This window comes from Callorhinchus milii, unplaced genomic scaffold (genome assembly GCF_018977255.1).
Source record: "Callorhinchus milii isolate IMCB2004 unplaced genomic scaffold, IMCB_Cmil_1.0 Scaffold6, whole genome shotgun sequence".
In the NCBI taxonomy this organism is placed as follows: Eukaryota; Metazoa; Chordata; class Chondrichthyes; order Chimaeriformes; family Callorhinchidae; genus Callorhinchus; species Callorhinchus milii.
Genome location: NW_024704747.1, coordinates 9,969,826 through 9,990,486, shown reverse-complemented (window position 1 = coordinate 9,990,486; position 20,661 = coordinate 9,969,826). Strand labels below are relative to the sequence as shown.

Here is a 20,661-nt window from a genome sequence, read left to right as displayed (position 1 = left end):
TTGTTTCAGATTGTGAGGCATGGAGAAAAGTTGGATAAGGAGTTGTCTGCTCTTGAAGTTGCGGAATCCCAAGCTGATTCAGGGTATGGGAGTTATAAAATATCTAATCTGCGCTTGTAGAATTTGGAATGTAGATTATCAGTAAAGTTTGTTAAATAACTACAACATTTCTATTATCTTTCCATTTCAAGTCCAGTTTCTTAGCCTCGACCACCCTTCCTGGTGATCCATTACAACTTTTGATTACCTTCTGTGGAAAGAAGTCCCTGCTAGTGACTGTGCTAAAATGTTGAAACAGACATTTCTGTTAAATTTCCTTTGAAAATACTTTTGTTGTACAGTCATTTATAACATTTTTCCACTAAAACTTTTTTTTCCTTTTGATCCGTCTTAGTTTACCCCATCTTGTTAGATGTCCTGATCAGTAGATGTAGTTTTACCATGTTCTGTAATTTTGTGATAAAATTTTGTGAATCTCAAAAATCAGCCACTGAAAACTTTTCTTCATGCATTTTATGTAGTGCTGAGTTTAATGATGCATGCCCTCATTAAAAATGTTCTCGCTGAAGTTAGCCCCCTCCTCTCCTGAAGCTGCTTACACCTCACGGCTTTGACACTCACATGCAATGCTGGAGGACTTCACGCCATTTCAGTATTATAGGCACTGTATCAAATGCAACTGTTATGATGTGTAATCTTAATACCCTGTTCTCAATCAGTCTTCTAGAGAAACTGAGAGCGCTGGTCACAATGAATGAAGATCTAAAGAGTCAAGAACAAGAGTTCAGAACTCATTGCAGGGTAAGATTGATTTTTGCGTTTATGTATGAATGTACATGGCTTCAATTAGTCAATTTGTGTCTATAATTTAATTTTAACTCTCCATTTTGTATCCACCAACTGCTTCTCTTCCAACCTTTGCACCGTCATGTGTGGCGTTCTTCAGGGCTCTGTCTTTGGTTCTTTCTTTTAATATTTACATGCTCCTGCCTTAGTGATATCGTCTGCAGATAAGGGGTTAACTTCCACATGTATGCGGATGACACCCAACTCTATCTCTATCTTCACCCTTGACTCCAGAGCCACTGTTGTCCTGACAGATTGTCCGTCAGTCATCAAGACCTGGATGAGAGCCAACTTTCTCCAGTTGAATGTCAACAACACTGTCCTGCTCAGCTCCCATCAACTCCTCCTCACCTCAGACGCTGACAGCATCACTATTCATGGATGCACTCTCCACCTCCCCCAGCCAGTACGGAAGCTTGGGGTCTTGTTTGACCCTCAACTGCATTTTAAACCCCACATCCATGCCATGACCCGCTCTGCCTTCCCCCATCTCTGCAACATTGCCCTCTACGGTCTTGCTCCTTACTACCTCTGTGACCTATTAAAATATTACCAACCTCCCTGCTCCCTCTGCTCAGCAGACGCTGGTTGATCTTTGGTGGTCAGGCCTTCAACCATTCTGCCCCACCCCTGGAACTCCATCCCAGAGTTTCTTCACCTCGCCCCTCCATTGCGTCCTTCAAGGCCCATAAAAGGAATTACCTCTTTGACCGTGCCTTCGGTCATCCTTTTGAATCCAACCCCCAGCTTGCATACAAACCCTTGACTGTCCAGCGCCTTGGCACGTCCTCCCGACATGACAGGTGCTCTATAATGCAATGAAGTTATGGAGAAAGAGAGGGGCAATTTGATTCAAAATTATAAAGAGTTGGCATGATCTAATAAGATGGTAAAACAAGTTTGGCAACTAATATGGCGTAATCCTATTCTTGCAATGTTACACTTGCTGCTCTGTTCGATATTTCTCAAGCAGAGGTAGGAGGACTCAGTATAAGTTAACAAGCAGAGGCCGTTATATTTTCTTATTACAGTTGAGCCAGGCCAGTGTTTAAAAAGCTTTAAATAATAGTTCAATGTCTATTAATCGAAAATGAACAAAAAGTTTCCTCATTTGATTTTGATCTTGATTTTTGTTTGTAGGAGGAAATGGCTCGATTGCAACAACAAATTGAAAGCCTTAAGGCTGAAACCGGAAATGACGAAAGTGCCGAAAAGGTCAGTATGTTAATCTCAAAAGTAGCTAACGTCATTGATTTTAATAATCTGTCTTGAGTATGACCTTCTAATGATGTCCCCAATTTTTTTTATCTCCCTGTGAGAAAGTTCTTGATTTCCACTTAGTGTTCTAGACACTGTGATAGAGGTGGGAAGTTGCCATGGGATGTTTGTGGCTGTGCTCCCTTTAATCGCAACACATTTGTTACTATAGTTTATTACACAAGGAAAACCTAGTAATCTTTTAAGTTTAGCATCCCTTTACAGTGTGTCCCCATTTATAACACAATAGCTATGGACCATAAAATCCCAAACAACGATATAATTAGGTGTGATCTTCGGTTGGCACTTCCACATTACTGTGCATGCATTCGGGTACCTTGAAGGATGCTGTGTGAGAATTTATTGAAAAAATATTGTTAACATAATCTATTAATTCATTCTTAAAAAAAACTTAATTTGAACTAGGAACACAAGGAATTAATAGAGCAACAGTATAAAGGAGATCAAGAAAAACTTCAGAAGATACGACTACTATTGGTAAGATTAGAATATATTTTTGTCCTAATTTATAATCATAATTAATTCCATATTGCATAAAAGCCATGCTGTGTAGCAGATGGATTAGAAGATTTTCATCTAAGCACATGAGCTAGAAAATTCAGTATTTGTTTATTTAATATATAGCAGTATCTCACACATGACTTTCTTCAGGATGTACATTTTTGAATTTTTTTGTGGAGCTGATGATTGATCAAATCAGAATATCTTTAGGATTGAAAAAAAGTTTTTTTTCACGTGGTTTGACTTATTACGATAACCCAGTCTTTCCCTAATCTTTAATAACAAATTAGTAAAAGTGTTTAGTTGACTGATTTCATGCCAATAAATCTAATGATTTGAAGTGTGATCCAACTCTGGAAAGTAGCTTTGAGTGATGGATACAGAATCTAAAGATGTGGTGCATTGCTTTTGAATTTTATTTTCTATATTTTTCTATTCAAACTACATTTCCATAATTTAATATTGTTCATTAGCAGACTTAGTTACAGTTTTGAATTTACTTATTTGGGTGCTGAATCTGTCTTATGCTAGATGTTCCGATTGTATCTTTTTGACAGTATGGTTATGCTTATAGGCTCGACGGAATAGAGAAATTGCTATTTTGCAGCGAAAAATTGATGAAGTACCAAGTAGGGTTGAACTAACCCAATATCAGAGACGATTTGTTGAGCTCTACAGTCAGGGTATGTACAGTAAGACCCTGATACAAGGTGCTTCATTGGGGGTGCAGTATTAACTGTGTAAAGCACACGTGTAACATGAGGAAGTGACACTTCTGCCGCTCTTACCAAACACAAGACTATTTTTGGAATCAAAGTTGCTAAAATTGGAGAGAGGGAGTAAAATAAACTATGATTAACTGTCAAATTGGGGAGGGGGGGGAGTAAACTTGAAAAACAGCCCTTTTTATAATATGTCACTGAAAATCCAATTTTGTTGAGGCTGGACATAATCTGGTTGAGTAACTTTGTTTGGATTAATGATCTCATCCCAGCAATCATCTGCAGCTTGATCTGTATGTCAATGCAAAATTTAGAACTGATCACCTCTCTTTTTTCCTCTTCTTTCCCCTCACTCTTTTGAGCCATAACAAGATGAATGTTGACAGTGAATTATCAAATGCAGACATGTACAGTTATTGAGTTTCAGTGTGAGAATGGCAGTGTGAGCATGTCGAGTCCAGATTGTGATGACTTCTCTCCTCCCTGTTGGAAATAACTGAAAATATTTCTCCCAACCCCATTTCCAACATTTGACGATGAGAAACTCCTGACTTCAAAGGTTATCTGGACTCTGTTGCATCCATGCAGAGTTAAATATAGCTTTGATGTGCATGATCTTTTGGAGTTTGGCACTACATTCCTTCTGAACAGTTTCATGGGAGCCTTATAAAGTTCACTTCTGATGTATTTTACATACACTTTCAGAACTATTACAACAGATGTTATTTTATCTCATCTTTGAACCAAAAACTTGGATGTAGGCCTGGAATTTCATGCTCGCTCAAAGAAAATTCAATTAATGCGTTGATTTTACTGTAAAAAATTTTTTTGAATTTGCCGATGATCTGTCCTATTTTTCCACTCTATTCATTTTCTTCTTGTGTATGTTTTTGTTAAATTTGATCACAATGATTGTAGTCATTCATATCTTTAACAGTGGTACTAGTAAACAGCCAATTGACAAGAAGCAATACAATGTTGGCAGGGATTTGTACCTTTACAAATTACTGGCATTTGAGTTGGACTATGCCAACAGTAAGTTAATATGCTACATGTGGTCTACTCATGTTGTAACACTAGTAATTGTCCTATATTGGGAGCATTTTCAATGCAGTTATTTTATCAACTGTTGTCAATTCTCCTGCAACATGCAGTTGTGGAGAATATTTATATCATGACTAATGCCAGATCAGAATCAGCTTCCTCTAATTAGGAAATGCTTTTTCTAGCCCAAATGCCACGTCTAAACTCATCTCATTTGTTGTGACAAGTGTTGTTAATCTGATTCAGAGTATTCTAAGTTTATCTGGTTTCAATATCTCTGCATCTAAAATTAAGTCACTTTACCCCAATAAAAGAAAAAAATAATAACTAATAATGTAATATTAATACTATTATTCCACTGTTTTTGTTACAAAAGCAAGAAAATAATTAGATCAGGATCTATTCTGTGTTGGATAATCCTGAATGGTCTCTGTAATTTTCACATCCAAAATGTTCAGTGTTTAATTTTTAAATATCTGAAAAATTTCTGTGAAAGTGAAGAAATGTTGATATGTTCTATTGCAGTTGCAGCAACACATAAAGAGACAAAACAGTTCTTCACCCTTTATAACACACTGGATGACAAAAAGGTGTACTTGGAAAAGGAGGTGAGTTTATCAAAATAAGGTTAATTTTTTTTAAATTTCAATAAGGCTTCTGTTTGTTTTCTCACCTTAGTTGAAATCAGATTATTTTATTGGTTTGGGAAGTGGACTGTTTGGACGGCTGACGTAACAGGCTCCTAACACTAGAGGGCAGAATGAGAAAACAACAAAATGACATTTGTATAGCGCCTTTCATGTCGGGAGGACGTCCCAAGGCGCTAGACAGACAGAGTTACGGACCCGAGCTGAGGGTCAGGGTGGGGGAGTGGGGAGGGCACGCAGGGAAGCAGGGAGATCGAAAGCACGGTCGAAGAGGAGGGTCTTCCCTCCTCAAGGGAGGGAGCGAGATGGAGGGACTGCAGGATGGAGTTCCAGAGGGTGGATGCAGAGTGGCGGAAGGCCCACCCGCCGATAGTGGGACAAGCAAGGCGGGGGACGTGAAGCAGACCGGAGCCCACCGAGCGGGGGGAGCGAACAGGATGGCAGGGGCTTAGGAGGTCAGAGAGGTAGGGGGGAGCAAGACCGTGGAGGGCTTTGAAGGTGAAGACCAGGATCTTGAACTGTATCCTTTGTGTGATGGGAAGCCAATGGAGTTGGGCGAGGATGGGGGTGATAAGGTCTCGGAGCCTAGTGCGGGAGGGGACACGGGCTGCAGAGTTCTGGATGATCTGCAGCCTGTGGAGGGAGGAGTTGGGGAGGCCGACAAGCAGTGAGTTTGCATAATCGAGCCTTTATGTAATGAAGGCATGTATGAGGGTTTCGACAGCCTGCGGTGTGAGACTGGGCGATATTGCGGAGGCAGAGCGGGTCATGGAGTAGAAAGGATAGTTGAAGGTCAAACAAGATCCCAAAGTTCCAGACTGGCTTAGCAAGGTGGATTGTGCAACCATGGATGGTGATGCTGTCAGTGCCTGAGGTGAGCATGCGTTGACAGGAGCCAATCAGCAGAGCCTCGGTCTTGTTGAAAATGTAACAGTTGTGAGGAACCAGCTTCTACGTTGACTGAAGAATTTTGCGCAATCATAAATCTTTATTCGAGTGCTTTTGTATGATAAGACTAGGTAGGATTTCAGGCTTCTTGAGTATTTCCCACCCAACATGTTCATGGGTGCAGCACATTATTCAATGCAATTGTATGCATAGAAGTGACATTTCGGGGAAGGGTAACTTAATGTACATTATGCTGTCAGTCCCTGATACTGCCCTCTTGTGAGATTGTAATTCACAATAGCTGCAACAAGCTCGAATCTGAACTAGAAGAAATCGACCAAGCTCTATGTTGAAGGTTGAATGTTTTTTTTAATAAAAAGTGCTCTGTACTAATAAGATTGGATTTGTGGCATTAATAAATGTGAGATCTTTTTGTGTTTTCAAATAAATTATTTTTAAGTAACTTAGCAGGCATTGGTTTCATTTGGGCATGTTGACCTAATTTGTAGATTTAATGTATCGAAACATTAAAAGATAACACATTTTTATTAAAATGCTGATGTATATTTGTATTCAATGCAAATTGGCGTTTTGTAGAAATGGCATTTGCAAATTATGACATTTTGACTACTTTCTGAATGATTATAAAGTTTTGTTCTCACCCCACCCCGCCACTCTCCACTTCCTCAACATTTTACTAATGATTATGGTGGACTCTGCTTACATTTTTAATGTTAACATGTAAGCGAGTTTATATAGTATGAGATGCGAAGGATGTTCAATATTCTAAATGGCTTTTCTTTATCAGGTTAGTTTGTTGAATTCCATTCATGACAACTTCCAACTGTAAGTATGGCACAACTTGTATCACATTTTATGATTGGGGAGATAGCATCAATTCAAAGTTTAAATTTCAATCAATTCTTATTGCATTCTCCTTGTAATAGAAATAATTAACTACTGTACATAGCTGAGTTTTTTTTCCCCCAGTAGTTAATTTTCCTTGGAATATAGTATCCAGCGCCTTGGGAAAGATGCAATACAAATGTAATTTTGTGATGATTAATGCAGCACCTACTGTTAAAATGACTTGTGAAGACCTCCATTTGCTATTATTACATTATACTGATATTAGAATTTAAATAATCTGAAATGCTGTCACTGAATGGTACAAATGCAAGACGGTCATGGATTCAGATCTTTGATCTGTGCACATTTAGCTGATCTCAGCTGGGGTAACAGTTCACAAGGTCATAAGAGAGGCAAGGATGCACGCCTATCGACTCAATTAATCTCATCTTTCCACAGTATCTACTCTCGGGTCTTCCCTTTACACCATCAGGGGTTTAGTGCTTGCCTTTATCACCCATCGTAACGATGCATTCTAGCTGTTAATTGTTGTTTGTGGAAATACGTTTGTGCCCTAAAATTCTTCCAAAGCCCTGATCCTTGTCTTCTTGTCCTGCTGCTCTGGCATATCTGAAAACATAGCTCTAGGTTTACTCCTCCATCCCATGTACCTCTGAGATCCCTAATCAAATATCTCAAGGCTAAGGAGTGCTACAGTCTAGTGGTTCCTACTATCTTATTATTCCTAACACTGGATTCAATAGGGTGAACAAGATAGATAGGGTAGATAATTATTTGGGGAGGACAAGTTTGCAGGGCTATGGGGAGAGAGCAGGGGAGTGGGATTGAATTGGATAGCTCTTTTAAAAGAGCCGGCACAGACATGATGGGCCGAATGGCATTCTTCTGTGCTGTATAATTCTATGATTCTATGACTAAGAATCATACTCTGCACTGATTCTAAGGCCTGAACAGTTTGGTGAGCTACAATTGTCCTTAGCCCTGTCCTAAGGAAGCAGAAAAAGAGATGTGGAATAATTTCAATAGAATATCTGTCAAAATAGCATTGCCTTAACTTTGTCAATTGGTAGCTTCTTTTAAGCTTGTTTCAATTGTCATTGACAATAGTGTGGTTTGCTTTGGGATATGTTCCAGTAAATGATTTGTAAATTCAATTATTTCAGTGCTATGGCTTCTCCTGCTGCTCGAGAACAATTCTTGCGCCAGATGGAACAGATTGTGGAAGGCATTAAGCAAAATCGCATGAAGGTATTAAACCAGTATATCATTTTCAAACATTACACTTGGCAAATAAAAGATAAATTGAGTCATAAAAGTAGAATAAACCTGCACTAGCATCACTGTCATCCAGATGTCTGTTGTCACAGAAATGCATGATGTATGAACCAATCTCTTTGTAAGATGTATAAAACTGAAGCATGAATATCTAATTCAGAGTTGCTCTGGCACATCTGGGATGATAAACTAGTGATAACATACAAGGAGACAGAGATTACAAGAATGAATACTGCAAACCCTGATTTTTGAAATCAATGGCCATATACTATTGTTACAAGAGAGGGATCAACGTCTCTGACATTTTGACAGCTATCCAGATGTGTGCGCTACATGACCAAATAAAAACAGACACTAAAGATGCAAGATACATTGCACCTCTTAATGTTAAGTCCTTTAAACCCATGTTTTATAATTATGGTTTTCTATGGATAAAGTATGATTAATTTAATGAGCAAATGAGTGGACATAGATGTATTCCTCCTATAGACCCATTGAATGGACATCTGACAGTATGGTGCACACAAAAATGTCATTTCAGCACAGTCCAACCATTTAAAAATCAATGATTTTGCAATACTACAAAGGTTCATGTGATTCTACTGACTCATGTGGAGGTAGATCCTAATACAGGAGAACCCCATTATAAAAACAGTAGTTGGGGGTTGGGGCGAGGGAGTATGTAAAGTCCCAGCCAGTGTTAGAACCAGGCAGAATTGCTGGTCAGTGCCTTTGCATTCATTGTGCACGCACACAGGAAGCCAGTTTAGGTTTTGAAGTGAGCCAGCTGACTTTTTGTGTACTTTTGGATTTTGGAAGGTGAATTGTGCTTTGAGTGAATCCGCACTATAACGAAGCACATAATAATCTACTGAATAAGGTTCGCTGAAGGCAAATTAGGTGTCTAATGTAGTGGAAATTAGGTGTTTTCTAGATGCCTGTGAATTATGGATAGGCTAAGGATTGTACTACAATAATGAAATTCATCGATGGGAACTTGTTTGATGCATGCTGTTGCCAAGAAGCATCTGATGAAAATCTACTAAGTGGAAGAAATACTGATAAAAAAAAGTTTCATTTTAAAATGAACTAGCGTAAAATTTGTCTTTTGAAAGTAGCTTTCTGCTCTACTGGTTTTTATATTATTTCAATAAGTGAATCTAGATTCAGAAAATATGTCCCAATTGTAAACTGTTTGAACTTCAGATGCCACCCAGTGGCTGATGCAGGTAAATACAGCTTTATATTGTCAGCTTTTTCTTCCAAAGTATGTTAAAACAGTTTATTTATATTCATGGCATGTGCATTACCAGAAAAATGCTACTGAAGATTTTATTTTCTACATATTTAGCTGATTTTTCAGTTTCTACCTTTGATCATGATATTTTTACATACACTTATTTATATATTAAAAACAATTTTGTATCAACGTCTTAAATTATATCATTTAAGGTCATCGGGAATTACTGCGGATTTAAATGACAGCCCCAATGTACCTTCCAATTTTCAAGTTCATATTCTTGATGAATACAAAAAATGTTTTGGATAAAATTTATCATAAGTAAAAGTTTACCCAGTCTTGCATTGACACCTTTCATTTAAAATAATATGCTTTGCTTTAAAACAAATACATTCTCTGTGTACAATTAGGATATGACATCTCTGATGTAGTCACAAATGGGTTAATCTTGGAATAAATATTTCTACTATTGCATTGCTTTAGTTGTTGAAAACATCCTTCATTAAATAGCAGCTTCGGATTTTGTGTTTTGAAAAATGGTTACCTTCAAGTCCAGGGTTTACAACTTTCTGTTGCTAAGACAGGTTCCCACTCTTCAACATGGCAGCATGTGTTTTACATTTGTAAAATCTTTATTAATTTGTTCCTTTTACAAATAATGAATGTGCTGCAAAATATAAATTGGTTTCTGTAGAACAAATAGCTAATCATTTTAAACCCATTATCTGACTTCTCTTCCCAAGCTGGAGAAGAAGAAACAAGAGAACAAAATGAGACGTGACCAGCTGAATGATGAATACCTTGAGCTGCTGGAAAAACAACGTCTTTACTTCAAAACTGTGAAAGAATTTAAAGAGGTGACTATACCATTACTATACAATCTGATGAGAGGATTTGTTTTTTTAAAAATTGCTCTTGGTGACCTTGTGATTTAAGAAGTGTTCTTTCAGGGGGTGATAGAGTAGATTTGTTTTAATCATAAATTTTCCAGTTTTAAGAAAAAAATTCTAAGGTCCACCTAAAATGGTGTATTATAGAAAAAAGTACTATGGGGCATAGCATTTGTATGTATCTGTAGAGACAGTGAATTAAAAGTGAGGTTGTCCTTGTGTGGAGAGAAGATTGCTGCCTACATTTCTTCTGTTCATCTGAACAAAGGATTTGGCAGGGAGTGCTTAAAGTGGATAAAACTAAGAAAAGAAGAAATTGCATCATGCAATGATACAAGTGAACACAATTATTTATTAATTTAACCTTAAGTGCACAAAAAACTGACTTCTCCAATTTTAGGTTCTTGTTTTGTTGCTTTCAGAAAAACATTGAAGATAGATTTGACCAGATGGATAAATGGATTTGCTTTTTCAAGCTCCCAGGCATCCTTCAGTTAAAAATAGAAGGATAAATCTCAATTTTATTTTCTACATTAGAATGTATTTTTGACATGTGATTTGCTTTAATTTATAGGAATGTCGTAAAAATGAAATTTTGTTGACCAAGTTAAGAACAAAAGGAATTTCATGAATGAATTCTGCAGAAATACAGATAGTTGACTTCCTACAATCTTCCAGAAGATGTACTGGATTAACTGGTTGTTTAAAATCTGGGACAATGGCTATTTATTTCATCACCTCACTTGTATTCACTAATGGCAATTTGATTAACTGAAAGGTTTAGTTTACCATTAAGTTGCTGTTAATTTGCATGCTTATTATTAACCAATTATGAATTGACCTGAATGAATTGTAAGCCTCTTCTATTGCACAATAAAAAAAAACCTAGTTGAACATAATATATTCTGGAATGCTGAAGTTGCATTGCCTCATACAAGATGACATTTTTTTCTGATTTAATATACCAGTTGTTTTCCATGAACAATTTTGTGAAATTTTTTGTCAGTTAGTTGTTCTCCAGGTTATTATCCACAATAGCTGGACAGCTTCATTAATACATTCTAAGATATCAGTAATCTCTTTGATTCAAGCTTCCATAAACATTCTTGTGGTTTTGTAAAGGAGATTCTGTACTATAATTAAGTTTGTTCCTTGATAGCTTCTGCACCATTAACGATGATTGGAGCAGGAACTTATGCAGTTGTGTTCCCTGCTGCCTGTATGTGTAACCCACAGGTGTTGGTTGGCACCATGTGCAACCGAATCTCTTGATACCAATAGTTGGTATGTATTCGGCTGTATTCTCACCCCATGACACCAGGTTCCACTGTTTCTCTATCAATGAATGGATCGATTTCAAGAACCTCTCGCTCGTTTACAAATCCCTGAATGCACTAGCATCTCCCTTTCTGACCTGCTTTCTCCCCACTCAATTAACCAATGCCTCCACCCGGCTAGCTCTGGCTTCCTGCTTGTACCTCGTCCCCTCCACTCCACCATCGGCAGCCACACTTTCAGCCACTACACCTGAAGCTTTGGAACTCTTCCCCAAATCCCTCCATCTTGCCCCCTCCTTTCCCTCTTTTAGATCACAACTGAAACCCTTCCTCTTCGACTGTGCTTATGGTTGCCTCCTCCCTCCTCCCAATCCCACCCCTCTAAAAACAGCCATCATCACTCCTATCCTTAAAAACCCTTCCTGGACTCATCCCTGCAATCAAACTACCGTCCCATCTCCAACCTCACTTTTCCAAGGTCCTGGAATGAGTCGTCGGTCCGCTCCTTCCTCTCCCACCACTCCCTTCACGAACCACAGCACAGAAACAGTAAGGTGGAGTGTGCAACCATGGATGGTGATGCTGTCAAAGTGACAAATGACGTTTTGTCATTTTGTCATTTCATCTGCGACCAGGGCTCCCTCTGCCTCTTCGTCCCCCTTGACCTCTCTGCCGCCTTTGATACTGTTGACCACTCTATCCTCCTCCACCGCCTCTCCTCTCAACCTACTGTCTCCACTTCATCTCCACAAACGGATTGTACTCTAGCCCCTGCACCATCTCATGCGGAGTTCCTCAGGGCTCTGCCCTTGGTCCCCTCCTTATCAATATCTATATGCTCCCTGTTGGTAACATCATCCGCAGACATGGGGTCAACTTCCACATGTATGCAGATGACACCCAACTCTACCTCTCTGCTTCCATCCTTGATTCCAGGACCACTGCTGTCCAGATAGAATGTCTCAAACATCAAGTTCTGGATGAGACTTCCTATGATTGAACATCAACAAGACCGAGGCCCTTCTGATTGGCTCCCATCAGCCCTTCCACACCTCAGGCACTGACAGCATCACCATCCATGGTGGCACACTCCACCTTGCTAAGCCAGTCCGGAAACTTAGCATCTTATTTGACCCTCAACTATCCTTTCTACCCCACATCTGTGCCATGACCCACTCTGCCTTTCCCCAACTCCGCAATATCGCCCGGCTCCACCACTGTCTCACATCGCTAGCCGCCGAAACCCTCATACACACTTTTATTACATCGATGCTTGACTGTAAATTCATTGCTTGTCAGCTTCCCCAACTCCTCCCTCCATAGCCTGCAGATCATCCAGAACTCTGCAGCCCGTGTCCTCTCCTGCACCAGGCTCTATCAGCCCCATCCTCGCCCGACCCTACTGGCTTCCTGTCGAAGCCCAGCTCGGGTCCAAAACACTGATTGTCCAGCACCTTGGGACATTCTCCTGACATGAAAGGCACTATACAAATGTCATTTTGTTGGTGGTATGCTTATGGTCGCCTCCTTGCAACCCCTAGGTGGGCATCAGGCTCTGCCACTGTTTAGCGCTCTGAGATGCTACCCTGTGTGAAGGCGCCATGTAAATGCAAGTTATTATAGTTTAAAGCAGCTCAGATTCCTATTTGTTTATTATCAACTTCTCAAATTGGGAAGGACTGGAATCACCTTTAGCTTTTAATGGGGTTTTTCTGTTCTTTTATTGCAATATCAGCTGATCACTGACTTAATAATTCGACAGGCGGTGGTAAGAGTATAGAGTTTATTGCATAAGATGAAACATAAGGTTTAACAATTCGTAACAATCTGTAATCAAATTATACTACATATAACGACACAATAACAGTACAACACATCTATGTGAGCAAAACATTTACCACACAGCATGTACTTGAGGTTGCTCAGGACTCCAGACAAACAACACCCTTCAAAAGACACAGCAGAGATCAGCCCCTGGAAAACCCTCAGGGACAACTGATTCAGTAACACAAAACTTCGGAAGACAGACAATCCCCAATAGTGTCTTTTAACCGGCACCGGTACAGAGTTCAGCTTCTGGAATTGCCCCTCAGATATAGCTGATCCTCACAGTATCTTGCAGCCCTTAGTACTGACGATATAGGGACGACAACATGTATCCAGGCCCTGTTTCGTTCTCCAGACTAAACAGTAGACCTGGGAGCACACCTTGACATACATTGGAGGCATCACAGAACTATCACACAAAATCACAGAGAGTGGGTCCTGAAACCCAACAGCAACAATCAGCTCTTAGCCCAGCACATCACTCGTACTGTCTAATCTGACTTCTGTGTTACAAACGGACCAACCACTACTACTGTTACTACTTCTATGGCTAGCAAACAGAACCAAAAACATATTACCCACCACTTCTCCTCTTTCACTTTTAATGGTCACTTTCTTACTGGAGGTAAATTCCCTCATCCCTGTACATATACAAAGATACAGTAGAATCAATATAGATTCCACTGGGAAGTGCACTGACCCTCTGCACAACTCTACAACTATTCGAAAGTTACATCTTTCTTTTATGTGTTTCTAACTCCACCTCCCCTTGTCACAGAGATAGCCCCCACCCTTCGCAGGCTGCTAGCGATCTTTCAGCAGGCCCTTTTCGCATCAGAAAATATCTGATAAGGAGAAAGATATGGACAACTTCTAGGCAGCCTTCCACAGCTTGCTTGTTTCTCAACCTTGAGAAAGGCAGGTGTCTGTAGCCTTTTCTTTCTGTGGTCCATTGTTCTTACATCTATGTTCAAGGACTCGATTGCCCATTATCTCAGAGGAGTGAACATTTTTACAGGAAAATCTGAAATGTAATCGGAAGCTAACCTCAAGTCCAGAAAAGCTACTTTTAATCATTTAACTATCAAACCTCCCGGAACATTCGGTTGCGTTTGAAATATGCCAATGTATCCCGAGGTGATAGTCAGTATATTTCAACAGTCCCCCGATCTCTCATTTATCTATGATTTATTAAGCAAGCTAACTGTAAATGGTTAGATTGCACTTGGGTAGCCCAAGTAGGAGCGCAAATAACACAAAGAGACAATCATTGTAATTATGGCTTGGGCAATCACAAATGCTTAAGAATGAGTAATAAAGTTCAGTGCAATTAATGAATCAGATTAATACAGTGGCTGTGATTAGGAATCGACTTGTTAACGTGGTTCGATCAATGTTGATTGTAGAATATCTCTTCTTAAGATCGGTTAGACTTGTCTTTGTTTCCAAAGTTAGACCTTTTTAGTCACGTAGGTCAGGTCGATACACTCCTTTTGTTCTTTGCAGTTTAATGTACTGATGTTACCAATGTCCTTGAGAGTCAATAGAATCAGTTCTATTTCAGCAAAACAAGTCCAGGAGTCTTTGCGATATTCTTTTTGGTCAACTTAAGACAAACTAGAATTCTGGGATTGCGAAATGTCCAGTCCCCACCTCGAGTGGGTCAAGCTGACAACACAGCCCACTATCACCATCAGAATCTTCACGATTCCCTTTTACCTCAGCCACCACATCAATCCTTTCAACTAATATTAGCATCTGTAATTACAGCACATCATTAACAATAATATGATTAACAAATAGTATGGCCACAGAAATTTTAAATATTATTTCAGTGGAGGTTCCCTCTATCCTTGCCTGCTGGCTTTGAACATTACTGAAATAAGACACATCAGCTACACTATATCCCTTATACAGATACACCAGACAACAGACAGAACAGTAAAACAGCAATAACTTATCTTAACACACACAGAACTGAAAGAAAAATTCTCTGACCAGATTAGTTTCATAATTTCATAATAAACCTATACCCCAACCAATTAACTTTGTCCAGGTTATTTTAAGAGCAGTTTATCCTATGGGCTTCCGGCTTGATCAATCGATCACAATGGCTCGGGATACACACCCACCTGACTGGCTCACCAATTTGTAAACAATACAATCCATGGTGGAAGAGTATAACAACTGCTGTGCGCAATTGGCTGCCGTATTGCGCTCACAAATATGCGGTCAATTCACTTTACAGCATATTCTGTGTAGCGCTTTGAGACGTCTAGAAGACATGAAAAGCGCTATATCAGATTCAAGAATTATTATAATATATTTGATTTCAAGATCCTCATCCTCACCTACAAGGCCATTCACGGCCTCGCTCCCTCCTACCTCTCCAACCTACTATCCCCCTACCTACCTGCCCATACCCTCCGTTCCTCCGGCTCCGGTCTGCTCCACGTCCCCCGCCCCAATCGCCCTACCATTGGTGGTCGGGCCTTCAGCCTCTCAGCCCCGAGGCTCTGGAACTCTATCCCCCAGTGCCTTCGCCGCTTCCTCCCTCTCCTCCTTCAAGGCCGGTCTCAAAACCTTTCTCTTTGACCGAGCCTTCAGCTCCCCTCTCGACTCTCTTCCCCCTTCTCGCTCCCTCCCCTCACCCTGACCATTTCCCCCCTGCTCGGGTCATGACCCAACTGTGCAGCGCCTTGGGACGTCCTCCTGACGTGAAAGGCGCTTTATAAATGGAATCTTGTTGTTGTTGTATAATGTTTATTAAACTTAAAAATGTTTTGAAAGCACAAAATTAGAAAACGTCATAACGCTAGTAATACAATAATCACATGACACTTATTAATCAACATACATGCAGAACAGACAAAGACACAGCAGAAATCAGCCTTGGAAAGTGTCAGGAAACCCTTAGGTTCAACTGATAATTAAATCCCCATCACACTCATGCTATCCCAGTTTCTACGCTCGCTTGGACCAACTATTTCTAAGCTGAATATTGCAAATGCCTCTATTGCCTATCTTGACAGAACTGAAATCATATTACCTGTTCTAGGAGTTCAATAGCAGCAACAGTGAAATAGCTCCCAGGTCTTCTCTTGACTGTTGTGTCTTGTTTATGTTGCGCACATCGGAGAATGGTTCTCAGACATTCCATCCTCCACTCTGTGCCTTGCAGTAATCCTCCCACTCTAACCTAATCTCCTCATTCTAGCCTCTTCGTTCTCTGCGACATGTTGGACCTTGGAAATGCCTCAACCGTTACTTTGACTGATTATTTAGCTCTGTTCATTGTTTCACACACTGATAGCAATTGGTGCCAACCGGTCCATCCTGTCTTGCTAACCAAAGCTGATTCTGTGGTCTTACAGTTAGAAAGCAAATTATATTTTAAATCACTTAAAGCACATAACTTATTGATACCCATATATGTTAGTAAATGGTCAAATACATCATGAGCCCTACTCTAAGGTAATCTTAATAGTTTGTTAACCATCCACTCTTAATATATTTATTTGCAATCATGCGACATGCTAACCAAACGTATAATAACCTTAAATAATCTGACTAAACATAACACTGACCATGGACAGAATTGGTTTCTGTGTATAACTACTCAGTAATAAGTTTGCAGTATATTATTCAATAAGGATTCAATGCTGCTCTCTCGTGCCAAGTGGCTGGTGGAAATATATCGGTAGCTGGAGCCAATTGTATAGTCACTGTTTTTGTTGCAACAATTTGAAGAGTGTTCTTCATCGAGATGACCTTGATGTTCATGTCGAGGATGTGAATTGTGTGTGGAACTTTCTGTCCTGAGACCAAAGCCATATATCAACCACCAGTTTAGCAAACAAATTGGTAGAATTCCTGGGGCTATTTTCTGGCAGAGCTTACAAGAAGACTGGATCCCATTCGTATACATATTCAAAGCAAAGTAAGAGATTTTTTTAGCCCTCCCCCACCTCAAACAATAGCAAGTTTTTGAAATTTACTATGCTTTTCATGTTGTCATTTTTAATCTCACTGTTCTAGCAGCAACTCGGATCAAAACAGCTCTAGTGGTGCTCTAGTAGTATTTTGGGTTTCTAATGTTAACCAACACAAAGAACAGTGTTGTACTAGGACTTAATTGCACTGATTCATTGCTGCATTGACCACCTGAGACCTTTTCATCCAGAGAGATGTTGTTATTTCTAGGATTATAAGAGATCTATCAAATAAATGCTTCAATCAGATTTTTTAAGTAAATGCATCTCAAAGGTGCATTTTTAAATAAAAAATAAAATGTTGCTGCCTACATCGTTGCTGAAAATAGCCTTTTATGTTGCAATGAATATCTTTTTTAAAAAATCTGGATTTTTTTAGTTGAAGTAGGTATAATGTTATTTTTTATCCACTGTTTATCACATCACAGCTTGTTTTAAACACATAGTTTTGTATTAAAAATCTACATAAAACTAACCCTGTCTTCCACAACTCATGTAAGACCATAAAATAGATATTGTAAATGCTGAATGTTTGATACTGGAAATGAATGGTGTTAGATACTTTTCCAAAAGAAATGCAGCAACTTAAAATTTAAATTAGATGATCTAAAATATAGCCATTTATTGATATCTGAAATTAATATTTTCATCATTTCAAAAGTGATGGTTTAAAAATGCTGTTCAGCTTTTCCATATATGTCAACATTTGATGATTTGCGTGGTTTTTCAGTGTACCAGACTGATTTTCTAGCTATGGGTGAATGAAAAATAAATACCTTATGGATGTTTTCTAAAATCTCAAGTGTATCACAGCCACTGAATACTCTTATCAGAATTTCTAATTACCACCTAAAAGATTCCTATTTTCCACATAAATACAATATTTGCTTTATGCATTGCAAAACATTTGAATGATCAATTTTCTTCCATATTTTAGTTAATACTCCCTAGAACTCTTCCTCCTGTTACAATCTTTGAACATCGATTACCTTTGATTTTAAATGTTATTACATGCAATATCAAGAATGTAGCCACAATGACCATTTGAACCCAAGTTCTCATTCTGTCCATCGTATTCTGAAAGCTAATGTTTGATAAATATCCCTCATAATCTGTTTCATATATTTTGGTTTAATTTGCGCAATTCTCTAATTGAATCGTATCTTGTTAATCTCACGCTCACCAGGATGTGTCAGAAGCCCACCCACTGAAACTGCAGTCAAAGCTGTCATTTCTCAATCTAAACAATGTGATGATGCTCCAGGACATCACCTGAGTGTCTAAAAATTGGTTTCCTAGACATCTGGGTCTATAAAGGATTAACTGGTTAACAAGCAGTTTGCTGACTCTTGCAAATAAAACCTTGTCGTTTTAAAAATACTGCTAAATTATCAGTCACAAAGGAACATGCAGAATTGAAATGTGTTATTGTCCTGAAACTTAATGATATCATCTGTTTATGGTGGTTCATGTTGGACTGTTTTTCTGTTCATGGTTGAATGCCTGGGAGATTTAATGAGTGCAATATCAAAGGAGCAATCTTACAGACTTCAATTAGGATAATTATTGAGCTGCTTAATTTTCATCATAGACTACAGGCAGAACTATGCTAATGTTGAGCACAAGGCGAGCTCCATTTAAAGGATACTGAGTAGTATCTGTCATTCTCGAAAATATGGATTTGAATGTACCATTCGGAATACAATAACAAACCAACCATGTCAGACACTTGCTTAAACTTGGTGAATATAAACATTGTTTTTCAAATAAATATTATATAAACTCTTTTCAAATAAATACTTTAAATGCCTTTTAAGTAAGCTGGAAGAAAAAGTCACTTCAATTACACGTATTGAAATCTAATCCAATGTTTTGGCTTTATAATTAATGTTTCTGTTTTGTGGTAAGATACTTCCTCATAAATCTGCACAATGTTCAGTCCAACATGAAGCAATAAAATAATCTTACTCATTCCTTCCCTGATAAATTTACTTCACTGTAACTGAAATAAAGGGTTGGTACTAGTATATAGCTGAGATTCATTTTCTCCAATCCATTCCCAGAACTGTTTTTAAATAGGTTGTCACGGTGTTAGCATAGATTTCTAGATCTGTGCCACTATTATGTGGCAAATATAATGGCAAATAAAATACATGACACTATTATATGGCAAATAAAATAGCCTTCAGAATATAATGGACAGAATGAGAACTTGGGTTCAAATGGTCATTGTGACTACATTTTTGATATTGCATGTAATAACACTTAAAATCAAAGGTAATCGATGTTCGAGGGTTGTAACAGGAGGAAGAGTTCGAAAGAGTATTCACTAAACGATGGAAGAAAAATGAATATTCAAACATTTTGAGATTCAGAAAACAAATATTGTACATAAGCACAACTATATTTAAAATGTATGTTTTATTTTACTTAAATGTTTTATCTGAAGGACAGCACCAATGAAAATCCAGCACTCCACCTAACACTGCACTGGAATTTCAGCCTAGACATGAACAAGTTTGTTGTTGTTTAACTGCAAAGTCTGGTTACCAGCCATCACAGTACCACTATGTTGTCTGTCTCCCGCCTTTAGTTTCTACTGTTTTTAATATAATTGATTAATTCTTACTGTTTTTCTCTCTAAGCGTTTCTCTTTCTTTGTGAAGGCCAAGAATCAATGTAGTTTCCACAACTAATTATTAAGACATTTAATAGGTTACCAATTAGATTTTCTAATTGTATAGGTGTTGCATTGAATAATATACAACTGAAGTGTTGTTATTTATTTACTATTTTGTATGGAAGTTATTTTAGTATCCCCCATTGGAAATTTTGCTTCACTTCAGATTTTTTTTAATCTTGTTTTCACATTGTCAATACGATTTGAAATTAAAATTGATTGGTAAGTACTGCAGCCTGGATCTCAATAACTTCTCAAGTGTGGTCTATATTTCCAGCTTCTGACTTTTTAGAACTGAAAATCTATTATTTTGTTAATATTTCATTAGTGCTGTTATCTGGATGTTACCATGGCATCAACTGCTGGTAGTTTGGATATACCTTCTGCAATCATGCTTTCCCAAACTGCAAATTTACAGCTATATTGATATTTGCCATATAATATTGTCACAGATCTAGAAATCTATGCTAACACTGTGACAACCTATTTAAAAACTATTCTGGGAATGGAGAAAATTTATCTCAGTTTCCACTTTGTAAATAAATTATGTTTATGAGAGTCTGTAAAACAACAAAATCACATTCCACTTTTGTGATATTTGCTTATTCTGAAATAAAGACTACACCAAATCTTAAACCATGTGTGCTTATGACCATTATTTTATTTATAATAACATAGTAGTGA

The 20,661-nt window shown here is 38.4% G+C and overlaps 1 protein-coding gene and 1 long non-coding RNA gene across 3 annotated transcripts in view; one reads left to right on the top strand and one right to left on the bottom strand.

The window, feature by feature from the left end:
- ccdc93 (coiled-coil domain containing 93) overlaps positions 1-11,100 on the top strand; it is a 29,024-nt gene extending 17,924 nt beyond the window's left edge. For both annotated transcript variants that reach the window (XM_007896175.2, XM_007896174.2), the window contains 10 exons: positions 10-83; positions 720-801; positions 1,987-2,061; positions 2,530-2,601; positions 3,200-3,308; positions 4,917-4,999; positions 6,735-6,772; positions 7,960-8,044; positions 10,055-10,168; positions 10,776-11,100. In XM_007896175.2, coding sequence (XP_007894366.1) covers positions 10-83; positions 720-801; positions 1,987-2,061; positions 2,530-2,601; positions 3,200-3,308; positions 4,917-4,999; positions 6,735-6,772; positions 7,960-8,044; positions 10,055-10,168; positions 10,776-10,832 — 789 coding nt within the window. In that variant the 3' untranslated portion in view covers positions 10,833-11,100. The remainder of the gene's footprint in view (positions 1-9; positions 84-719; positions 802-1,986; positions 2,062-2,529; positions 2,602-3,199; positions 3,309-4,916; positions 5,000-6,734; positions 6,773-7,959; positions 8,045-10,054; positions 10,169-10,775) is intronic.
- A 2,147-nt stretch (positions 11,101-13,247) lies between these two features.
- Positions 13,248-16,764, bottom strand: LOC103180369. Its single transcript, XR_488100.2, has 2 exons — positions 16,355-16,764; positions 13,248-15,063 (listed from the first exon to the last, which is right to left on the bottom strand). It is a non-coding gene; the product is annotated as an uncharacterized LOC103180369 (long non-coding RNA).
- Between the last annotated feature and the right edge of the window lie 3,897 nt (positions 16,765-20,661).